The 20,000-nt window shown below is 45.4% G+C and overlaps 1 protein-coding gene across 1 annotated transcript in view; it reads right to left on the minus strand.

Annotated features, from left to right (window-relative positions):
• The window catches only part of LOC106592203 (C-type lectin domain containing 16A), a gene marked incomplete at its 3' end in the record, with an annotated part of 39,116 nt that overhangs the window by 7,440 nt on the left and 11,676 nt on the right, over positions 1-20,000 (minus strand). Inside the window, 6 exon segments of the mRNA XM_045713653.1 lie at positions 1,760-2,009; positions 9,192-9,287; positions 10,771-10,821; positions 10,945-11,119; positions 16,396-16,519; positions 18,289-18,294. Of these exon segments, the coding sequence (XP_045569609.1) occupies positions 1,760-2,009; positions 9,192-9,287; positions 10,771-10,821; positions 10,945-11,119; positions 16,396-16,519; positions 18,289-18,294 (702 nt within the window).

Raw genomic sequence — 20,000 nt, forward strand, 5'->3', positions numbered from 1 at the left:
CCTGTTATTACACCACCAGGACACACAGCCTGTTATTACACCACCAGGACACACAGCCTGTTATTACACCACCAGGACACACAGCCTGTTATTACACTATAACACACAGCCTGTTATTACACTAAAACACACAGCCTGTTATTACACCACCAGAACACACAGCCTGTTATTACACCACCAGAACACACAGCCTGTTATTACACCACCAGAACACACAGCCTGTTATTACACCACCAGGACACACAGCCTGTTATTACACCACCAGGACACACAGCCTGTTATTACACCACTAAAACACACAGCCTGTTATTACACTAAAACACACAGCCTGTTATTACACCACCAGAACACACAGCCTGTTATTACACCACCAGGACACACAGCCTGTTATTACACCACTAAAACACACAGCCTGTTATTACACCACCAGGACACACAGCCTGTTATTACACCACCAGGACACACAGCCTGTTATTACACCACCAGGTCACACAGCCTGTTATTACACCACCAGGACACACAGCCTGTTATTACACCACCAGGACACACAGCCTGTTATTACACCACCAGGACACACAGCCTGTTATTACACCACCAGGACACACAGCCTGTTATTACACCACCAGGACACACAGCCTGTTATTACACCACCAGGACACACAGCCTGTTATTACACCACCAGGTCACACAGCCTGTTATTACACCACCAGAACACACAGCCTGTTATTACACCACCAGGACACACAGCCTGTTATTACACCACTAAAACACACAGCCTGTTATTACACCACCAGAACACACAGCCTGTTATTACACCACCAGAACACACAGCCTGTTATTACACCACCAGGACACACAGCCTGTTATTACACCACCAGGACACACAGCCTGTTATTACACCACCAGGACACAAAGCCTGTTATTACACCACCAGGACACACAGCCTGTTATTACACCACCAGGACACACAGCCTGTTATTACACTATAACACACAGCCTGTTATTACACTATAACACACAGCCTGTTATTACACTAAAACACACAGCCTGTTATTACACCACCAGAACACACAGCCTGTTATTACACCACCAGGACACACAGCCTGTTATTACACCAATAAAACACACAGCCTGTTATTACACCACCAGGACACACAGCCTGTTATTACACCACCAGGACACACAGCCTGTTATTACACCAATAAAACACACAGCCTGTTATTACACCACCAGAACACACAGCCTGTTATTACACCACCAGGACACACAGCCTGTCATATGGGTGGGGGATATGAATCGTAATAATGTAGTCATGTGAAAACACCAGGAGAGATGAGAGACAGGCGGAGAGGTGAGGAGCACAGGGTGAAATGGTGTCACAGTGGAGACCGGGGGGGGGGGGGGGAGGAGACCGCAGGCGTAACCGTGGGAGACCGCGGGTAGTGACAGTTGTAACCGTGGAGACCGTAGTGAGTGACAGTGACAGGCTTAGTCTCCAAACTGGATTTTAGTGTTCAGATGAAAAAAACGGACCTATTAATTCAGTCTTCAGGGAGAAGACAGCGAGATACTGATCTACAGGTCTGCGTTTTATATTCATTTGACTAGAATTTAATCTATTGAGGTATTTTTTATAATTTATTTCAGAGGGTGACAGTTTGGAGAGGAGGGCCACTGCCGCACTGGCTACTGGGTAGGTAATCACAGGGTGGTGATGGGATATGTAGTTCTCCTGTCCTGTACACACACTCACACTCACCTTCCATCTCCCCACTTGTCCTGCTGCTTCCCTTACTGCTCCCTTCTGTACCTTTAGCCTTCTCCCTCTCCCTCTCGCTGTCCTCCAAGCCCTCCTCTCCTCCTCCCGGCCTCTCCTCTTCCTCCTCTTCTCCCAGGTTCTTATAGTTGGGGCGTTTCTGGGCTCGCTTGCGCCCCCGATTGCAGGACAGCTCCAGAGACCGCTCCAGAGACTCAGGAGGCTTGGTGAAGCGACGGACGCCTGCACTGACCTGGAGAGACAGAGGAAGGAAGGAAGGAAGGGAGGGAGGGAGAGAGGGATGCGGGGAGAGAGAGAGAGATGGGGAGAGAGAGAGAGAGGGAGGGAGGGAGGGAGGGAGGGAGGGAGGGAGGGAGGGAGGGAGGGAGGGAGGGAGGGAGGGAGGGAGGGAGGGAGGGAGGGAGAGGGAGAGAGCGAGGGAGGGAGGGAGGGAGGGAGGGAGGGAGGGAGGGAGGGAGGGAGGGAGGGAGGGAGGGAGGGAGGGAGAGAGCGAAAATGTTAAACACACAATGCTCATAGATGAAAGACAGTCAAGGACTTTGTAACTTTGTATAGTCTGGGTGGTGAGTTCTGTCTCCATTTTGTTTAGTCTGGGTGGTGAGTTCTGTCTCCATTTTGTATAGTCTGTTTGTTAGCTACTGATCAACAACAAGTGGCCAACCAGAGGACAGTTCCTGGATCAGTTGGCCAACCAGAGGACAGTTCCTGGATCAGTTGGCCAATCAGAGGACAGTTCCTGGATCAGTTGGCCAACCAGAGGACAGTTCCTGGATCAGTTTATTAGCTACTGATCAACAACAAGTGGCCAACCAGAGGACAGTTCCAATTCATCCCAAAGAACTTCCATGGGGTTAAGGTTAGGACTCTGTGCAGGCCAGTCAAGTTCTTCCAGTAAGAGTTTTAACAGGACCCACCACAGAACAGAACAGTCTTCCATTGACTGACAGTAACAGTCAATGGAAGACGAGAATATCTAGGCCCGAGTTGAGCTACGTGACCACAGTGTGTGTGTGTGTGTGTGTGTGTGTGTGGTTGGTTCATCTTCTAATCTTCGGCCTGTCATTTCGTCTAAGGCTGTCATCCATTAACCACAATACACCACTGCTAACAGGAAGTGATCTCGCCTGCTGAGAAGAGGCCTGTTAAGCTGGTGTGAGTTTAGAGTAAACAGGTCCCTGGTGTTTGGAGGTGTGGGGGTGATGGTGTGTGTGTAATAATAATAATCTCTTTATCTCCTCTAGATATAATTTTACATAAACAACGACATGTTTTCAGCTGGAAGAAATCCCCCCCCCCTTTTAAAAATGATCTGGATCTTCCTGGTGCAGACAACGGACAACAGTCTACTTTCCATCCCATAAGGAAGTGAATTAATTAATTAATTAATGAACGTATGTGTGAATGAATTTACATATGGTATAAACAACCTTAATGTGATATTTCAGTTTTTTATTTTATTTTAATACATTTGCTAAAATGTCAAGAAACCTGTTTTTTACTTTGTTATTATGTTGTATTGTGTGTAGATTGATGAGGAGGGGGGTGGAGGGGTAAAAACAATTTAATCCATTTTAAAATAAGGATTTATTAATGTAATAAAACGTGGAAAAAGTCAAGGGGTCTGAATACTTTTCCCGAATGCTACTGTAGCAGACACATCACCAATTAGAGATTACAGTCACGTACACAAACAATCCTCCACTTTTAAAACTGCACCACATTCTAGGAACCACGTTTTGTTGCATTGAAGGTGTGCGTGTGTGTGTGTGCGTGTGTGTGTGTGTGTGTGTGCTTGCGCAGCAGGTGTACAGCCAGTCTGCAGCAAGCAGGTTCTGGTAAACCACTCACGTTTAGAAGAAGGAAAATGATAGCCACAGACCACACACACGTAAGACACACGCAAGACAGTCACATCGCATGTTCTTCACCAGTGAGAGAGGCCGTGTTGTTACCAAAACAAATTATGACGCAGAAATGAACACCGTGTGTGTGTGTGTGTGTGTGTGTGTGTGTGTGTGTGTGTGTGTGTGTGTGTGTGTGTTACACACCTGATGTAAGAGCGAGAGATAGACACAGTTGAAGTGGGAAGTGTACATACACTTAGGTTGATGTCATTAAAACTCGTTTTTCAACCACTCCACAAATGTTTTGTTAACAAACTATAGTTTTGGCAAGTCGGTTAGGACATCTACTTTGTGCATGACACAAAGTCATTTTGTCAACAATTGTTCACAGGCAGATTATTTCACTTATAATTCACTGTATCACAATTCCAGTGGGTCAGAAGTTTACATACACTAAGTTGACTGTGCCTTAAAATAGCTTGAAAAATTCCAGGAAATGATGTCATGGCTTTAGAAGCTTCTGATAGGCTAATTGACATATTTTGAGTCCATTGGAGGTGTACCTGTGGATGTATTTCAAGGCCTACCTTCAAACTCAGTGCCTCTTTGCTTGACATCATGGGAAAATCAAAAGAAATCAGCCAAGACCTCAGAAGAAAAAAAGATTGTAGACCTCCACAAGTCTGGTTCATCCTTGGGAACAATTTCCAAACGCCTGAAGGTACCACGTTCATCTGTACAAACAATAGTACCCAAGTATAAACACCATGGGACCAAGCAGCCGTCATACCGCTCAGGAAGGAGACACGTTCTGTCTCCTAGAGATGAACTTACTTTGGTGAGAAAAGTGCAAATCAATCCCAGAACAACAGCAAATGACCTTGTGAAGATGCTGGAGGAAACAGGTACAAAAGTATCTATATCCACAGTAAAATGAGTCCTGTATCGACATAACCTGAAAGGCCGCTCAGCAAGGAAGAAGCCACTGCTCCAAAACCACCATAAAAAAGCCAGACTACGGTTTGCAACTGCACATGGGGACAAAGATCATACTTTTTGGAGAAATGTCCTCTGGTCTGATTAAACAATACAAGAACTGTTTGGCCATAATGAGCATCGTTATGTTTGGAGGAAAAAGGGGGAGGCTTGCAAGCCGAAGAACACCATCCCAACCGTGAAGCACGGGGGTTGCAGCATCATGTTGTGGGGAAGGTTTGCTGCAGGAGGGACTGGTGCACTTCACAAAATAGATGGCATCATGAGGAAGGAAAATGATGTGGATATATTGAAGCAGCATCTCAAGACTTCAGTCAGGAAGTTAAAGCTTGGTCACAAATGGATCTTCCAAATGGACAATGACCTTAAGCATACTTCCAAAGTTGTGGCAAAATGGCTTAAGGACAACAAAGTCAAGGTATTGGAGTGGCCATCACAAAGCCCTGACCTCAATCCCATAGAACATTTGTGGGCAGAACTGAAAAAGTGTGTGTGAGCAAGGAGGCCTACAAACCTGACTCGGTTACACCAGCTCTGTCAGGAGGAATGGGCCAAAATTCACCCAATTTATTGTGGGAAGCTTGTGGAAGGCTACCTGAAACGTTTGACCCAAGGTAAACAATTTAAAGGCAATGCTACCAAATACTAATTGAGTGTATGTAAACTTCAGACCCACTGGGAATATGATGAAAGAAATAAAAGCTGAAATAAATCATTCTCTCTACTATTATTCTGACATTTCACATCTTTAAAATAAAGTGGTGATCCTAACTGACTTAAAACAGGGCATTTTTACTAGGATTAAATGTCAGGAATTGTGAAAAACTGAGTTTAAATGTATTTGGCGAAGGTGTATGTAAACTTCCGACTTCAACTGTACATACAAACACACACACACACACACACACACACACACACACACACACACACACACACACACACGAAACCGTCAGCGCAAAAGTCTTGACTGACTGTTAGGCTGAGAGCCATACCCTTTACAGACAATACACAGTTTAGATAGCTAATACCCAGAATGCTTGGTTCCTCCACCCCCATATAGATTGGGGGGACGGGGGGGGGACCATAAGCCACCTTGGGTTCATCCTGTCTTTATCTGCACCTTATCTTAACCCCCCAGGAACCTGGCCTAATTTCCCAGATGCCAGGATGTCTAAGGGCCACTGAGGCCTTTGTTCTACTGCTCTCTAGCACAGTTACAACCACCCTACATCCTGTTACTGGAACACCAGCTGTACCGTTTCAAAAGCACAAAGTCAACCAGTTGTTTGCTCCAGATATATCTAGTAAAACCATACGCCCAGATTAGCTGCAGGGTGCTAGAGTGGATACCATGAAACAACACAGCATTAGCAGGAGAGAATTATCTTACCGTTTGTTCAGTAAATAATTGTTTTAAATATTCAAATAAAATAAAAACTGGTAAATGTGTAATTTCATCTATTCACAATGGAGAGAGACGAGAGAAAAGGAGTGGGAGAATAACAGATGCAATGTGTCTGAATGATCATGTCTGAATGATAATGTCTGAATGATCATGTCTGAATGATCATGTCTGAATGATAATGTCTGAATGATAATGTCTGAATGATAATGTCTGAATGATAATGTCTGAATGATAATGTCTGAATGATCATGTCTGAATGATCATGTCTGAATGATAATGTCTGAATGATCATGTCTGAATGATAATGTCTGAATGATAATGTCTGAATGATGATGTCTTCATGTTGGTTTGAATAACAGATGTGTCTGAATGATAATGTCTGAATGATAATGTCTGAATGAGATGTGAATAACAGAAGCAATGTGTCTGAATGATAATGTCTTCATGTGATGTGAATAACAGATGAGTCTGAATGATAATGTCTTCATGTGATGTGAATAACAGATGAGTCTGAATGATAATATCTTCATGTGATGTGAATAACAGATGTGTCTGAATAGTAATGTCTTCAACAGCACTCCACCAATCAGGCCTTTATGGTAGAGTGACAAGACAGAAGCCACTCCTCAGTGAAAGGCACATGACAGCCCACTTTGACTTTTCCAAAAGGCACCTAAAGGACTCTGACTATGAGAAATAAGATTCTCTGGTCTGATGAAACCAAGATTGAACTCTTTGGCCTGAATGCCAAGAGTCACGTCTGGAGGAAACCTGGCACCATCCCTACGGTGAAGCATGGTGGTGACAGCATCATGCTGTGGGGATGTTTTTCAGCGGCAGGGACTGGGAGACTAGTCAGGATTGAGGGAAAGATGAAAGGAACAAAGAACAGAGATCCTTGATGAAAACCTGCTTCAGAGCCCTCAGGATCTCAGACTGGGGCGAAGCACACAACAAAGACAATACAGGAGTGGCTTCGGGACAAGCCTCTGAATGTCCAGGAGTGGCTCAGCCAGAGCCCAGACTTTAACCTGTTCGAACATCTCTGGAGAGACCTGACAATAGCCGTGCAGGGACACTCCCAATCCAACCTGACAGAGCTTGAGAGCATCTGCAGAGAAGAATGGGAGAAACTCCCCAAATACAGGTGTGCCAAGCTTGTAGCATCATACCCAAGAAGACTCAAGGCTGTAATCGCTGACAAAGGTGCTTTAACAAAGTACTGAGTAAAGGGTCATGAATACTTATGTTTCCCCCCCCCCCAAAAAAATAAATAAAGTTTTTGCTTCGTCATTATGGGGTATTGTGATGTCATTATGGGGTATTGTGATGTCATTATGGGGTATTGTGATGTCAGTATGGGCTACTGTGTGTAGATTGATGAGGGGAAAAAAACAATTTAATACATTTTAGAAAAGGCTGTAACGTAACAAAATGTGGAAAAAGTTAAGGGGTCTGAATACTTTCCGAAGGTCACTGTATGTGTGTGTGTGTATATATATATATATATATATATATATACTGCTCAAAAAAATAAAGGGAACACTTAAACATACACATCCTATATCTGAATGAAAGAAATTATCTTATTAAATACTTTTTTCTTCACATAGTTGAATGTGCTGACAACAAAATCACACAAAAAGAATCAATGGAAATCCAATGTATCAACCCATGGAGGTCTGGATTTGGAGTCACACTCAAAATTAAAGTGGAAAACCACACTACAGGCTGATCCAACTTTGATGTAATGTCCTTAAAACAAGTCAAATTGAGGCTCAGTAGTGTGTGTGGCCTCCACGTGCCTGTATGACCTCCCTACAACGCCTGGGCATGCTCCTGATGAGGTGGCAGATGGTCTCCTGAGGGATCTCCTCCCAGACCTGGACTAAAGCATCCGCCAATTCCTGGACAGTCTGTGGTGCAATGTGGCGTTGGTGGATGGAGCAAGACATGATGTCCCAGATGTGCTCAATTGGATTCAGGTCTGGGGAACGGGCGGGCCAGTCCATAGCATCAATGCCTTCCTCTTGCAGGAACTACTGACACACTCCAGCCACATGAGGTCTAGCATTGTCTTGCATTAGGAGGAACCCAGGGCCAACCGCACCAGCATATGGTCTCACAAGGGGTCTGAGGATCTCATCTCGGTACCTAATGGCAGTCAGGCTACCTCTGGCGAGCACATGGAGGGCTGTGCGGCCCCCAAAGAAATGCCACCCCACACCATGACTGACCCACCGCCAAACCGGTCATGCTGGAGGATGTTGCAGGCAGCAGAACGTTCTCCACGGCGTCTCCAGACTCTGTCACGTCTGTCACGTGCTCAGTGTGAACCTGCTTTCATCTGTGAAGAGCACAGGGCGCCAGTGGCGAATTTGCCAATCTTGGTGTTCTCTGGCAAATGCCAAACGTCCTGCACGGTGTTGGGCTGTAAGCACAACCCCCACCTGTGGACGTCGGGCCCTCATACCACCCTCATGGAGTCTGTTTCTGACCGTTTGAGCAGACACATGCACATTTGTGGCCTGCTGGAGGTCATTTTGCAGGGCTCTGGCAGTGCTCCTCCTGCTCCTCCTTGCACAAAGGCGGAGGTAGCGGTCCTGCTGCTGGGTTGTTGCCCTCCTACGGCCTCTTCCACGTCTCCTGATGTACTGGCCTGTCTCCTGGTAGCGCCTCCATGCTCTGGACACTACGCTGACAGACACAGCAAACCTTCTTGCCACAGCTCGCATTGATGTGCCATCCTGGATGAGCTGCACTACCTGAGCCACTTGTGTGGGTTGTAGACTCCGTCTCATGCTACCACTAGAGTGAAAGCACCCCCAGCATTCAAAAGTGACCAAAACATCAGCCAGGAAGCATAGGAACTGAGAAGTGGTCTGTGGTCCCCACCTGCAGAACCACTCCTTTATTGGGGGTGTCTTGCTAATTGCCTATAATTTCCACCTGTTGTCTATTCCATTTGCACAACAGCATGTGAAATGTATTGTCAATCAGTGTTGCTTCCTAACTGGACAGTTTGATTTCACAGAAGTGTGATTGACTTGGAGTTACATTGTGTTGTTTAAGTGTTCCCTTTATTTTTTTGAGCAGTGTATATATATATATGTGTGTGTGTGTGTGTGTGTGTGTGTGTGTGTGTGTGTGTGTGTGTGTGTGTACTCACCGTGTTCTTGTGTTGTGTGAAGACAGACAGGTCTCCATTGAAGATGACTTCAGCCAGAGAGTTGACCAGCGGCTGGTAGTGGATGATGAGAAACACCTAGAGATACACCCAACCAAAATAACAACGTTCATATGCAGTTTTACCTCTGTATGTCCATCCCTACGGTGAAGCATGGTGGTGGCAGTATCCCTACGGTGAAGCATGGTGGTGGCAGTATCCCTACGGTGAAGCACGGTGGTGGCAGTATCCCTATGGTGAAGCACGGTGGTGGCAGTATCCCTATGGTGAAGCATGGTGGTAGCAGTATCCCTACGGTGAAGCATGGTGGTGGCAGCATCCCTACGGTGAAGCATGGTGGTGGCAGTATCCCTACGGTGAAGCATGGTGGTGGCAGTATCCCTACGGTGAAGCACGGTGGTGGCAGTATCCCTATGGTGAAGCACGGTGGTGGCAGTATCCCTATGGTGAAGCATGGTGGTAGCAGTATCCCTACGGTGAAGCATGGTGGTGGCAGCATCCCTACGGTGAAGCATGGTGGTGGCAGTATCCCTACGGTGAAGCATGGTGGTGGCAGTATCCCTACGGTGAAGCATGGTGGTGGCAGCATCCCTACGGTGAAGCATGTTGGTGGCAGTATGCCTACGGTAAAGCATGGTGGTGGCAGTATCCCTATGGTGAAGCATGGTGGTGGCAGTATCCCTACGGTGAAGCATGGTGGTGGCAGCATCCCTACGGTGAAGCATGGTGGTGGCAGTATCCCTATGGTGAAGCATGGTGGTGGCAGTATCCCTACGGTGAAGCATGGTGGTGGCAGTATCCCTGTGGTGAGGTCCCATCACACCTCACCCCATCACATCTCACCTCATTACATCACACCTCATCAAACCACACCTCATCACACCACATCACATCTCACCTCATCACATCTCACCTCATCTCACATCACACCTCATCACATCTCTCACATCACACCTCACCACATCTCACCTCATCACACCTCATCACACCTCACCACATCATACCTCATCACACCCCATCACATCTCACCTCATTACATCTCACCTCATCACATCACATCTCACCTCATCACATCACATCACATCACATCACACCTCATCACATCACTTCTCACCTCATCAAACCGCATCACACCTCATCACACCATACCTCATCACACCTCACCCCATCACACCGCACATCTCACCTCATCACATCACATCTCACCTCATCAAACAAGCTTGGCAGATGTGATGAGGTGTGGTTTGATGAGGTGTGGTGAGGTGTGATGAGGTGAGATGTGGTGAGGTGTGATGAGGTGAGATGTGGTGAGGTGAGATGTGGTGAGGTGTGATGTGGTGAGGTGAGATGTAATGAGGTGTGAGGTAATGAGGTGAGATGTGATGTGGTGTGATGTGGTGAGGTGTGATGTGGTGAGGTGTGATGAGGTGAGATGAGGTGAGATGTAATGAGGTGAGATGAGATGAGAGTGTGTGTGTGTGTGTGTGTGTGTGTGTGTGTGTGTGTGTGTGTGTGTGGTGTGTGTGTGTGTGTGTGTGTGTGTGTGTGTGTGTATACATACCTGTGACAGTAGGTTAAGGGACACCTGAGGGTTGATCTTACGATCTTCAGACTGAAACACAGACAGACAACATGTCAGGTACACTTTAGTATTGGTTACACCGTGTACACACACACACACACACACACACACACACACACACACACACACACACACACACACCCCTCCACCTACCTGTTCAGGGCAGACCAGAGAGAAGACGTAGAGAGGCAGGAAGAGACGGTTGAGGAGGTGGTCTGTCAGGACGTCGTTGAGGAACTCGCAGTTGATAGTCAGGATATCGTTCAGGTAGTGGAGATGATCCAGATGCTCTGCTACCAAGTCACTCAGCTTCCCCCTGTTACGATGCCTGGAGAGGGGAGAGGGGGGAGAGGAGAGCTGTTATGATGCCTGGAGGGGGAGAGGAGAGCTGTTACGATGCCTGGAGGGGGGAGAGGGGGAGAGGGGGAGAGGGGAGAGGAGAGCTGTTACGATGCCTGGAGGGGGGAGAGGGGGAGAGGGGGAGAGGGGGGAGAGGAGAGCTGTTACGATGCCTGGAGAGGGGGAGAGGGGGAGAGGGGGAGAGGAGAGCTGTTACGATGTCTGGAGAGGGGGAGAGGGGGAGAGGAGCGCTGTTACGATGTCTGGAGAGGGGGAGAGGGGGGAGAGGAGAGCTGTTACGGTGCCTGGAGGGGGAGAGAGGGGAGAGGGGGGAGAGGAGAGCTGTTACGATGCCTGGAGAGGGGGAGAGGGGGGAGAGGGGGAGAGGAGAGCTGTTACGGTGCCTAGAGAGGGGGAGAGGGGGGAGAGGAGAGCTGTTACGGTGCCTGGAGAGGGGGAGAGGGGGGAGAGGAGAGCTGTTACGGTGTCTGGAGAGGGGGAGGGGGGAGAGGGGGGAGAGGAGAGCTGTTACGATGTCTGGAGAGGGGGAGAGGGGGGAGAGGAGAGCTGTTACGATGCCTGGAGAGGGGGAGAGGGGGTCTGTAACAGTGTGTATTGATCTGGTCTGTAACAGTGTGTATTGATCTGGTCTGTAACAGTGTGTATTGATCTGGTCTGTAACAGTGTGTATTGATCTGGTCTGTAACAGCGTGTATTGATCTGGTCTGTAACAGTGTGTATTGATCTGGTCTGTAACAGTGTGTATTGATCTGGTCTGTGACAGTGTGTATTGATCTGGTCTGTAACAGTGTGTATTGATCTGGTCTGTAACAGTGTGTATTGATCTGGTCTGTAACAGTGTGTATTGATCTGGTCTGTAACAGTGTGTATTGATCTGGTCTGTAACAGTGTGTAATGATCTGGTCTGTAACAGTGTGTATTGATCTGGTCTGTAACAGTGTGTATTGATCTGGTCTGTAACAGTGTGTATTGATCTGGTCTGTAACAGTGTGTATTGATCTGGTCTGTAACAGTGTGTATTGATCTGGTCTGTAACAGTGTGTATTGATCTGGTCTGTATTGATCTGGTCTGAAACAGTGTGTATTGATCTGGTCTGTAACAGTGTGTATTGATCTGGTCTGTAACAGTGTGTAATGATCTGGTCTGTAACAGTGTGTATTGATCTGGTCTGTAACAGTGTGTAATGATCTGGTCTGTATTGATCTGGTCTGAAACAGTGTGTATTGATCTGGTCTGTAACAGTGTGTATTGATCTGGTCTGTAACAGTGTGTATTGATCTGGTCTGTAACAGTGTGTATTGATCTGGTCTGTAACAGTGTGTATTGATCTGGTCTGTAACAGTGTGTATTGATCTGGTCTGTAACAGTGTGTATTGATCTGGTCTGTAACAGTGTGTAATGATCTGGTCTGTATTGATCTGGTCTGTAACAGTGTGTATTGATCTGGTCTGTAACAGTGTGTATTGATCTGGTCTGTAACAGTGTGTAATGATCTGGTCTGTATTGATCTGGTCTGTAACAGTGTGTATTGATCTGGTCTGTAACAGTGTGTATTGATCTGGTCTGTAACAGTGTGTATTGATCTGGTCTGTAACAGTGTGTAATGATCTGGTCTGTATTGATCTGGTCTGTAACAGTGTGTATTGATCTGGTCTGTAACAGTGTGTATTGATCTGGTCTGTAACAGTGTGTAATGATCTGGTCTGTATTGATCTGGTCTGTAACAGTGTGTATTGATCTGGTCTGTAACAGTGTGTATTGATCTGGTCTGTAACAGTGTGTATTGATCTGGTCTGTAACAGTGTGTATTGATCTGGTCTGTAACAGCGTGTATCTGAATGTATACCCAAGGCTGCAGTGCAAACACAACCTTCCCCAAGAGGACAATATCTTCATCTGATCTCTCTGACAGGTAGAAAGTCTAAACTGAGACAACACTGACACCTAGTGGACACAGTGAGAATGACCCATCTGAAGGTTAGATAACGTAGTGGACACAGTGAGAATGACCCATCTGAAGGATAGATAACCTAGTGGACACAGTGAGAATGACCCATCTGAAGGTTAGATAACGTAGTGGACACAGTGAGAATGACCCATCTGAAGGATAGATAACCTAGTGGACACAGTGAGAATGACCCATCTGAAGGATAGATAGATAACGTAGTGGACACAGTGAGAATGACCCATCTGAAGGATAGATAACGTAGTGGACACAGTGAGAATGACCCATCTGAAGGTTAGATAGATAACGTAGTGGACACAGTGAGAATGACCCATCTGAAGGATAGATAACCTAGTGGACACAGTGAGAATGACCCATCTGAAGGATAGATAGATAACCCAGTGGACGCAGTGAGAATGACCCATCTGAAGGATAGATAACGTAGTGGACAGAGTGAGAATGACCCATCTGAAGGATAGATAACGTAGTGGACACAGTGAGAATGACCCATCTGAAGGTTAGATAGATAACGTAGTGGACACAGTGAGAATGACCCATCTGAAGGATAGATAACCTAGTGGACACAGTGAGAATGACCCATCTGAAGGATAGATAGATAACCCAGTGGACGCAGTGAGAATGACCCATCTGAAGGATAGATAACGTAGTGGACAGAGTGAGAATGACCCATCTGAAGGATAGATAACGTAGTGGACGCAGTGAGAATGACCCATCTGAAGGATAGATAACGTAGTGGACGCAGTGAGAATGACCCATCTGAAGGATAGATAACGTAGTGGACACAGTGAGAATGACCCATCTGAAGGTTAGATAGATAACGTAGTGGACACAGTGAGAATGACCCATCTGAAGGTTAGATAGATAACGTAGTGGACACAGTGAGAATGACCCATCTGAAGGTTAGATAGATAACCTAGTGGACACAGTGAGAATGACCCATCTGAAGGTTAGATAGATAACCTAGTGGACACAGTGAGAATGACCCATCTGAAGGTTAGATAGATAACCTAGTGGACACAGTGAGAATGACCCATCTGAAGGTTAGATAGATAACCTAGTGGACACAGTGAGAATGACCCATCTGAAGGTTAGATAGATAACGTAGTGGACACAGTGAGAATGACCCATCTGAAGGTTAGATAGATAACGTAGTGGACACAGTGAGAATGACCCATCTGAAGGATAGATAACCTAGTGGACGCAGTGAGAATGACCCATCTGAAGGTTAGATAGATAACGTAGTGGACACAGTGAGAATGACCCATCTGAAGGTTAGATAACGTAGTGGACACAGTGAGAATGACCCATCTGAAGGTTAGATAACGTAGTGGACACAGTGAGAATGACCCATCTGAAGGATAGATAGATAACCTAGTGGACACAGTGAGAATGACCCATCTGAAGGTTAGATAGATAACGTAGTGGACACAGTGAGAATGACCCATCTGAAGGTTAGATAACCTAGTGGACGCAGTGAGAATGACCCATCTGAAGGATAGATAACCCAGTGGACACAGTGAGAATGACCCATCTGAAGGATAGATAACCTAGTGGACACAGTGAGAATGACCCATCTGAAGGATAGATAACCTAGTGGACACAGTGAGAATGACCCATCTGAAGGATAGATAACCTAGTGGACGCAGTGAGAATGACCCATCTGAAGGATAGATAACCCAGTGGACACAGTGAGAATGACCCATCTGAAGGATAGATAACCCAGTGGACGCAGTGAGAGTGACCCATCTGAAGGATAGATAACCTAGTGGACACAGTGAGAATGACCCATCTGAAGGATAGATAGATAACGTAGTGGACACAGTGAGAATGACCCATCTGAAGGATAGATAACCTAGTGGACGCAGTGAGAATGACCCATCTGAAGGATAGATAAACCAGTGGACGCAGTGAGAGTGACCCATCTGAAGGATAGATAACCTAGTGGACACAGTGAGAATGACCCATCTGAAGGATAGATAGATAACGTAGTGGACACAGTGAGAATGACCCATCTGAAGGATAGATAACCTAGTGGACGCAGTGAGAATGACCCATCTGAAGGATAGATAAACCAGTGGACGCAGTGAGAGTGACCCATCTGAAGGATAGATAACCTAGTGGACACAGTGAGAATGACCCATCTGAAGGATAGATAGATAACGTAGTGGACACAGTGAGAATGACCCATCTGAAGGATAGATAACCTAGTGGACGCAGTGAGAATGACCCATCTGAAGGATAGATAACCTAGTGGACGCAGTGAGAATGACCCATCTGAAGGTTAGATAACGTAGTGGACACAGTGAGAATGACCCATCTGAAGGATAGATAACGTAGTGGACACAGTGAGAATGACCCATCTGAAGGATAGATAACCTAGTGGACACAGTGAGAATGACCCATTTGAAGGATAGATAACCTAGTGGACGCAGTGAGAATGACCCATCTGAAGGATAGATAACCTAGTGGACACAGTGAGAATGAGCCATCTGAAGGATAGATAGATAACGTAGTGGACGCAGTGAGAATGACCCATCTGAAGGATAGATAACCTAGTGGACGCAGTGAGAATGACCCATCTGAAGGATAGATAACGTAGTGGACACAGTGAGAATGACCCATCTGAAGGATAGATAACCTAGTGGACGCAGTGAGAATGACCCATCTGAAGGTTAGATAACCTAGTGGACACAGTGAGAATGACCCATCTGAAGGATAGATAGATAACGTAGTGGACGCAGTGAGAATGACCCATCTGAAGGATAGATAACCTAGTGGACGCAGTGAGAATGACCCATCTGAAGGATAGATAACCTAGTGGACGCAGTGAGAATGACCCATCTGAAGGATAGATAACGTAGTGGACACAGTGAGAATGACCCATCTGAAGGATAGATAACGTAGTGGACACAGTGAGAATGACCCATCTGAAGGTATCCAGCACGTTCTATTGAAATGTATGAGAAGCTAAATGATAACAGTTAGTAGAATGAAAAAGGACTGAAAACATTTGGTCCAGTTTGATGACGTTGCTGCCGTGTGTGTGTTTATGTGTGTGTGTGTGTGTGTGTGTGTGTCTTTATGTGTGTGTGTGTGTGTGTTTAAATGTGTGTGTGTGTGTCTTTGTGTGCCTTTATGTGTGTGTGCCTTTATGTGTGTGTGTGTATGTGTGTGTGTGTGTGTGTATATCTTTGTGTGTGTGTGTGTATCTTTATGTGTGTGTGTATATCTTTGTGTGTGTGTGTGTGTGTGTGTGTGTGTGTGTGTGTGTACTCACTCTTGGTCCGTCTGAACACACTTGTCCAGCTCGATGACGTGGGAGCCGATGAACCAGACCAGGTTACTGAAGTAGGGGACCGCTGTCTTGTCTCGAATGTAGTGCAGCATGTGCTGGTTGTCCACTAGAGGGTCAGAGGTCAAGGGGGTGTTACCATGGTTACGCAGATAGATGGGGAGACAGAGGACTACAGGACCAGACAGAGAGACAGAGGACTACAGGACCAGACAGAGAGACAGAGGACTACAGGACCAGACACACACAGAGATTTTGATTTGTTTAACACTTTTTGGGGGGTTATTTCATAGTTTTATTATTCTACAATGTAGAAAATAGTAAAAATATGTGTCTAAACTTTTGACCGGTACTGTGTATATATATATATATATATATATATATATTCATATAAATCTAAAGTCCTCTGTCTCTCTATATTGTTGAGTGAAACCATAGCTGAGTATTGTGTGTGTGTGAGTGTAGTAGCATAAAGTAGATATGAGTATAGTAGAGACTAAAGCTGTTCTCTCCAGGAGTAGATATGAGTATAACATTCTGAATACTCATCGTAACATTCTGAATACCCATCGTTAACATTCTGAATACTCAACGTTAACATTCTGAATACTCATCCTTAACATTCTGAATACTCATCGTTAACATTCTGAATACTCATCGTTAACATTCTGAATACTCATCGTTAACATTCTGAATACTCATCGTAACATTCTGAATACTCATCGTAACATTCTGAATACTCATCGTTAACATTCTGAATACTCATCGTTAACATTCTGAATACTCATCGTTAACATTCTGAATACTCATCGTAACATTCTGAATACTCATCGTTAACATTCTGAATACTCATCGTTAACATTCTGAATACTCATCGTTAACATTCTGAATACTCATCGTTAACATTCTGAATACTCATCGTGAATACTCATCGTTAACATTCTGAATACTCATCGTTAACATTCTGAATACTCATCATCGTTAACATTCTGAATACTCATCATCGTTAACATTCTGAATACTCATCATCGTTAACATTCTGAATACTCATCATCGTTAACATTCTGAATACTCATCATCGTTAACATTCTGAATACTCATCATCGTTAACATTCTGAATACTCATTGTAAACATTCTGAATACTCATCGTTAACATTCTGAATACTCATCGTAACATTCTGAATACTCATCGTTAACATTCTGAATACTCATCGTAACATTCTGAATACTCATCGTAACATTCTGAATACTCATCATCGTTAACATTCTGAATACTCATCATCGTTAACATTCTGAATACTCATTGTAAACATTCTGAATACTCATCGTTAACATTCTGAATACTCATCGTAACATTCTGAATACTCATCGTAACATTCTGAATACTCATCGTTAACATTCTGAATACTCATCGTTAACATTCTGAATACTCATCGTAACATTCTGAATACTCATCGTTAACATTCTGAATACTCATCGTAACATTCTGAATACTCATCGTAACATTCTGAATACTCATCGTTAACATTCTGAATACTCATCGTAACATTCTGAATACTCATCATAACATTCTGAATACTCATCGTGAACGGTTGTACGGAGTTGTTCAGAGGCCCGGCGTTCAAAATATATCAGGAATGTTTCACCTCTTAGAAAATGTGTATTATAACTGTATTATAACTGTATTATAACTGTATTATAACAGTTGACTTGAAATGATGGGTTTGAATTACACAGAAAACAAAAAGCATGCAGGTTAGTTTACACATTTAAATGATAAGCCTAAGTCAATAATATATAGAATTCATTCAATTAATGATTACTATTTAAATACACACACACATACATACAGTGAGGTATTTATTAATCAGACTTACATGAGACTGGAGTTAGGCCCACGGGAGGAGAGAGGAGAGGAGAGGAGAGGGGAGAGAGGAGGAGAGAGGAGGGAGAAGGGGAGAGAGGAGGGAGAAGGGGAGAGAGGAGGGAGAAGGGGAGAGGGGAGAGAGAGGAGGAAGAGGAGAGGGAGAGGAGAGGGGGAGAGAGGAGGGAGAAGGGGAGAGAGGAGGGAGAGAGGAGGGAGAAGGGGAGAGGGGAGAGGAGGAGAGGGGGAGAGAGAGGAGGAAGAGGAGGGAGAAAGGGAGACGGGGAGAGGAGGAGGGATATGGTGAGAGGGAGGGGAGGGAGAGAGCATACACAAGGTTAATGGTAGTCAAGTAGCTGTGTAGGGTCTAACAGGACTAAACAGCAGGACTCCTGGGTAGTTACCAGCTGGTTAAATACACCCACTGTTCAGCTACCAGCTGGTAAAATACACCCGCTGTTCAGCTACCAGCTGGTTAAATACACCCGCTGTTCAGCAACCAGCTGGTTAAATACACCCGCTGTTCAGCAACCAGCTGGTTAAATGGTTAAATACACCCGCTGTTCAGCTACCAGCTGGTTAAATACACCCGCTGTTCAGCTACCAGCTGGTTAAATATACCCGCTGTTCAGCTACCAGCTGGTTAAATACACCCGCTGTTCAGCTACCAGCTGGTTAAATACACCCGCTGTTCAGCTACCAGCTGGTTAAATACACCCACTGTTCAGCTACCAGCTGGTTAAATACACCCACTGTTCAGCTACCAGCTGGTTAAATACACCCGCTGTTCAGCTACCAGCTGGTTAAATGGTTAAATATACCGGCTGTTCAGCTACCAGCTGGTTAAATGGTTAAATATACCCGCTGTTCAGCTACCAGCTGGTTAAATGGTTAAATACACCCGCTGTTCAGCTACCAGCTGGTTAAATACACCCACTGTTCAGCTACCAGCTGGTTAAATACACCCGCTGTTCAGCTAACAGCTGGTTAAATACACCCACTGTTCAGCTACCAGCTGGTTAAATACACCCACTGTTCAGCTACCAGCTGGTTAAATACACCCGCTGTTCAGCTACCAGCTGGTTAAATGGTTAAATATACCGGCTGTTCAGCTACCAGCTGGTTAAATGGTTAAATATACCCGCTGTTCAGCTACCAGCTGGTTAAATGGTTAAATACACCCGCTGTTCAGCTACCAGCTGGTTAAATACACCCACTGTTCAGCTACCAGCTGGTTAAATACACCCGCTGTTCAGCTAACAGCTGGTTAAATACACCCACTGTTCAGCTACCAGCTGGTTAAATACACCCGCTGTTCAGCTACCAGCTGGTTAAATGGTTAAATACACCCGCTGTTCAGCTACCAGCTGGTTAAATGGTTAAATACACCCGCTGTTCAGCTACCAGCTGGTTAAATACACCCACTGTTCGGCTACCAGCTGGTTAAATACACCCGCTGTTCAGCTACCAGCTGGTTAAATACACCCACTGTTCAGCTACCAGCTGGTTATGGTTAAATACACCCGCTGTTCAGCTACCAGCTGGTTAAATACACCCACTGTTCAGCTACCAGCTGGTTAAATACACCCGCTGTTCAGCTACCAGCTGGTTAAATACACCCGCTATTCAGCTAACAGCTGGTTAAATACACCCACTGTTCAGCTACCAGCTGGTTAAATACACCGCTGTTCAGCTACCAGCTGGTTAAATGGTTAAATACACCCG

Source organism: Salmo salar, unplaced genomic scaffold (genome assembly GCF_905237065.1).
Source record: "Salmo salar unplaced genomic scaffold, Ssal_v3.1, whole genome shotgun sequence".
NCBI classification, from domain to species: Eukaryota; Metazoa; Chordata; class Actinopteri; order Salmoniformes; family Salmonidae; genus Salmo; species Salmo salar.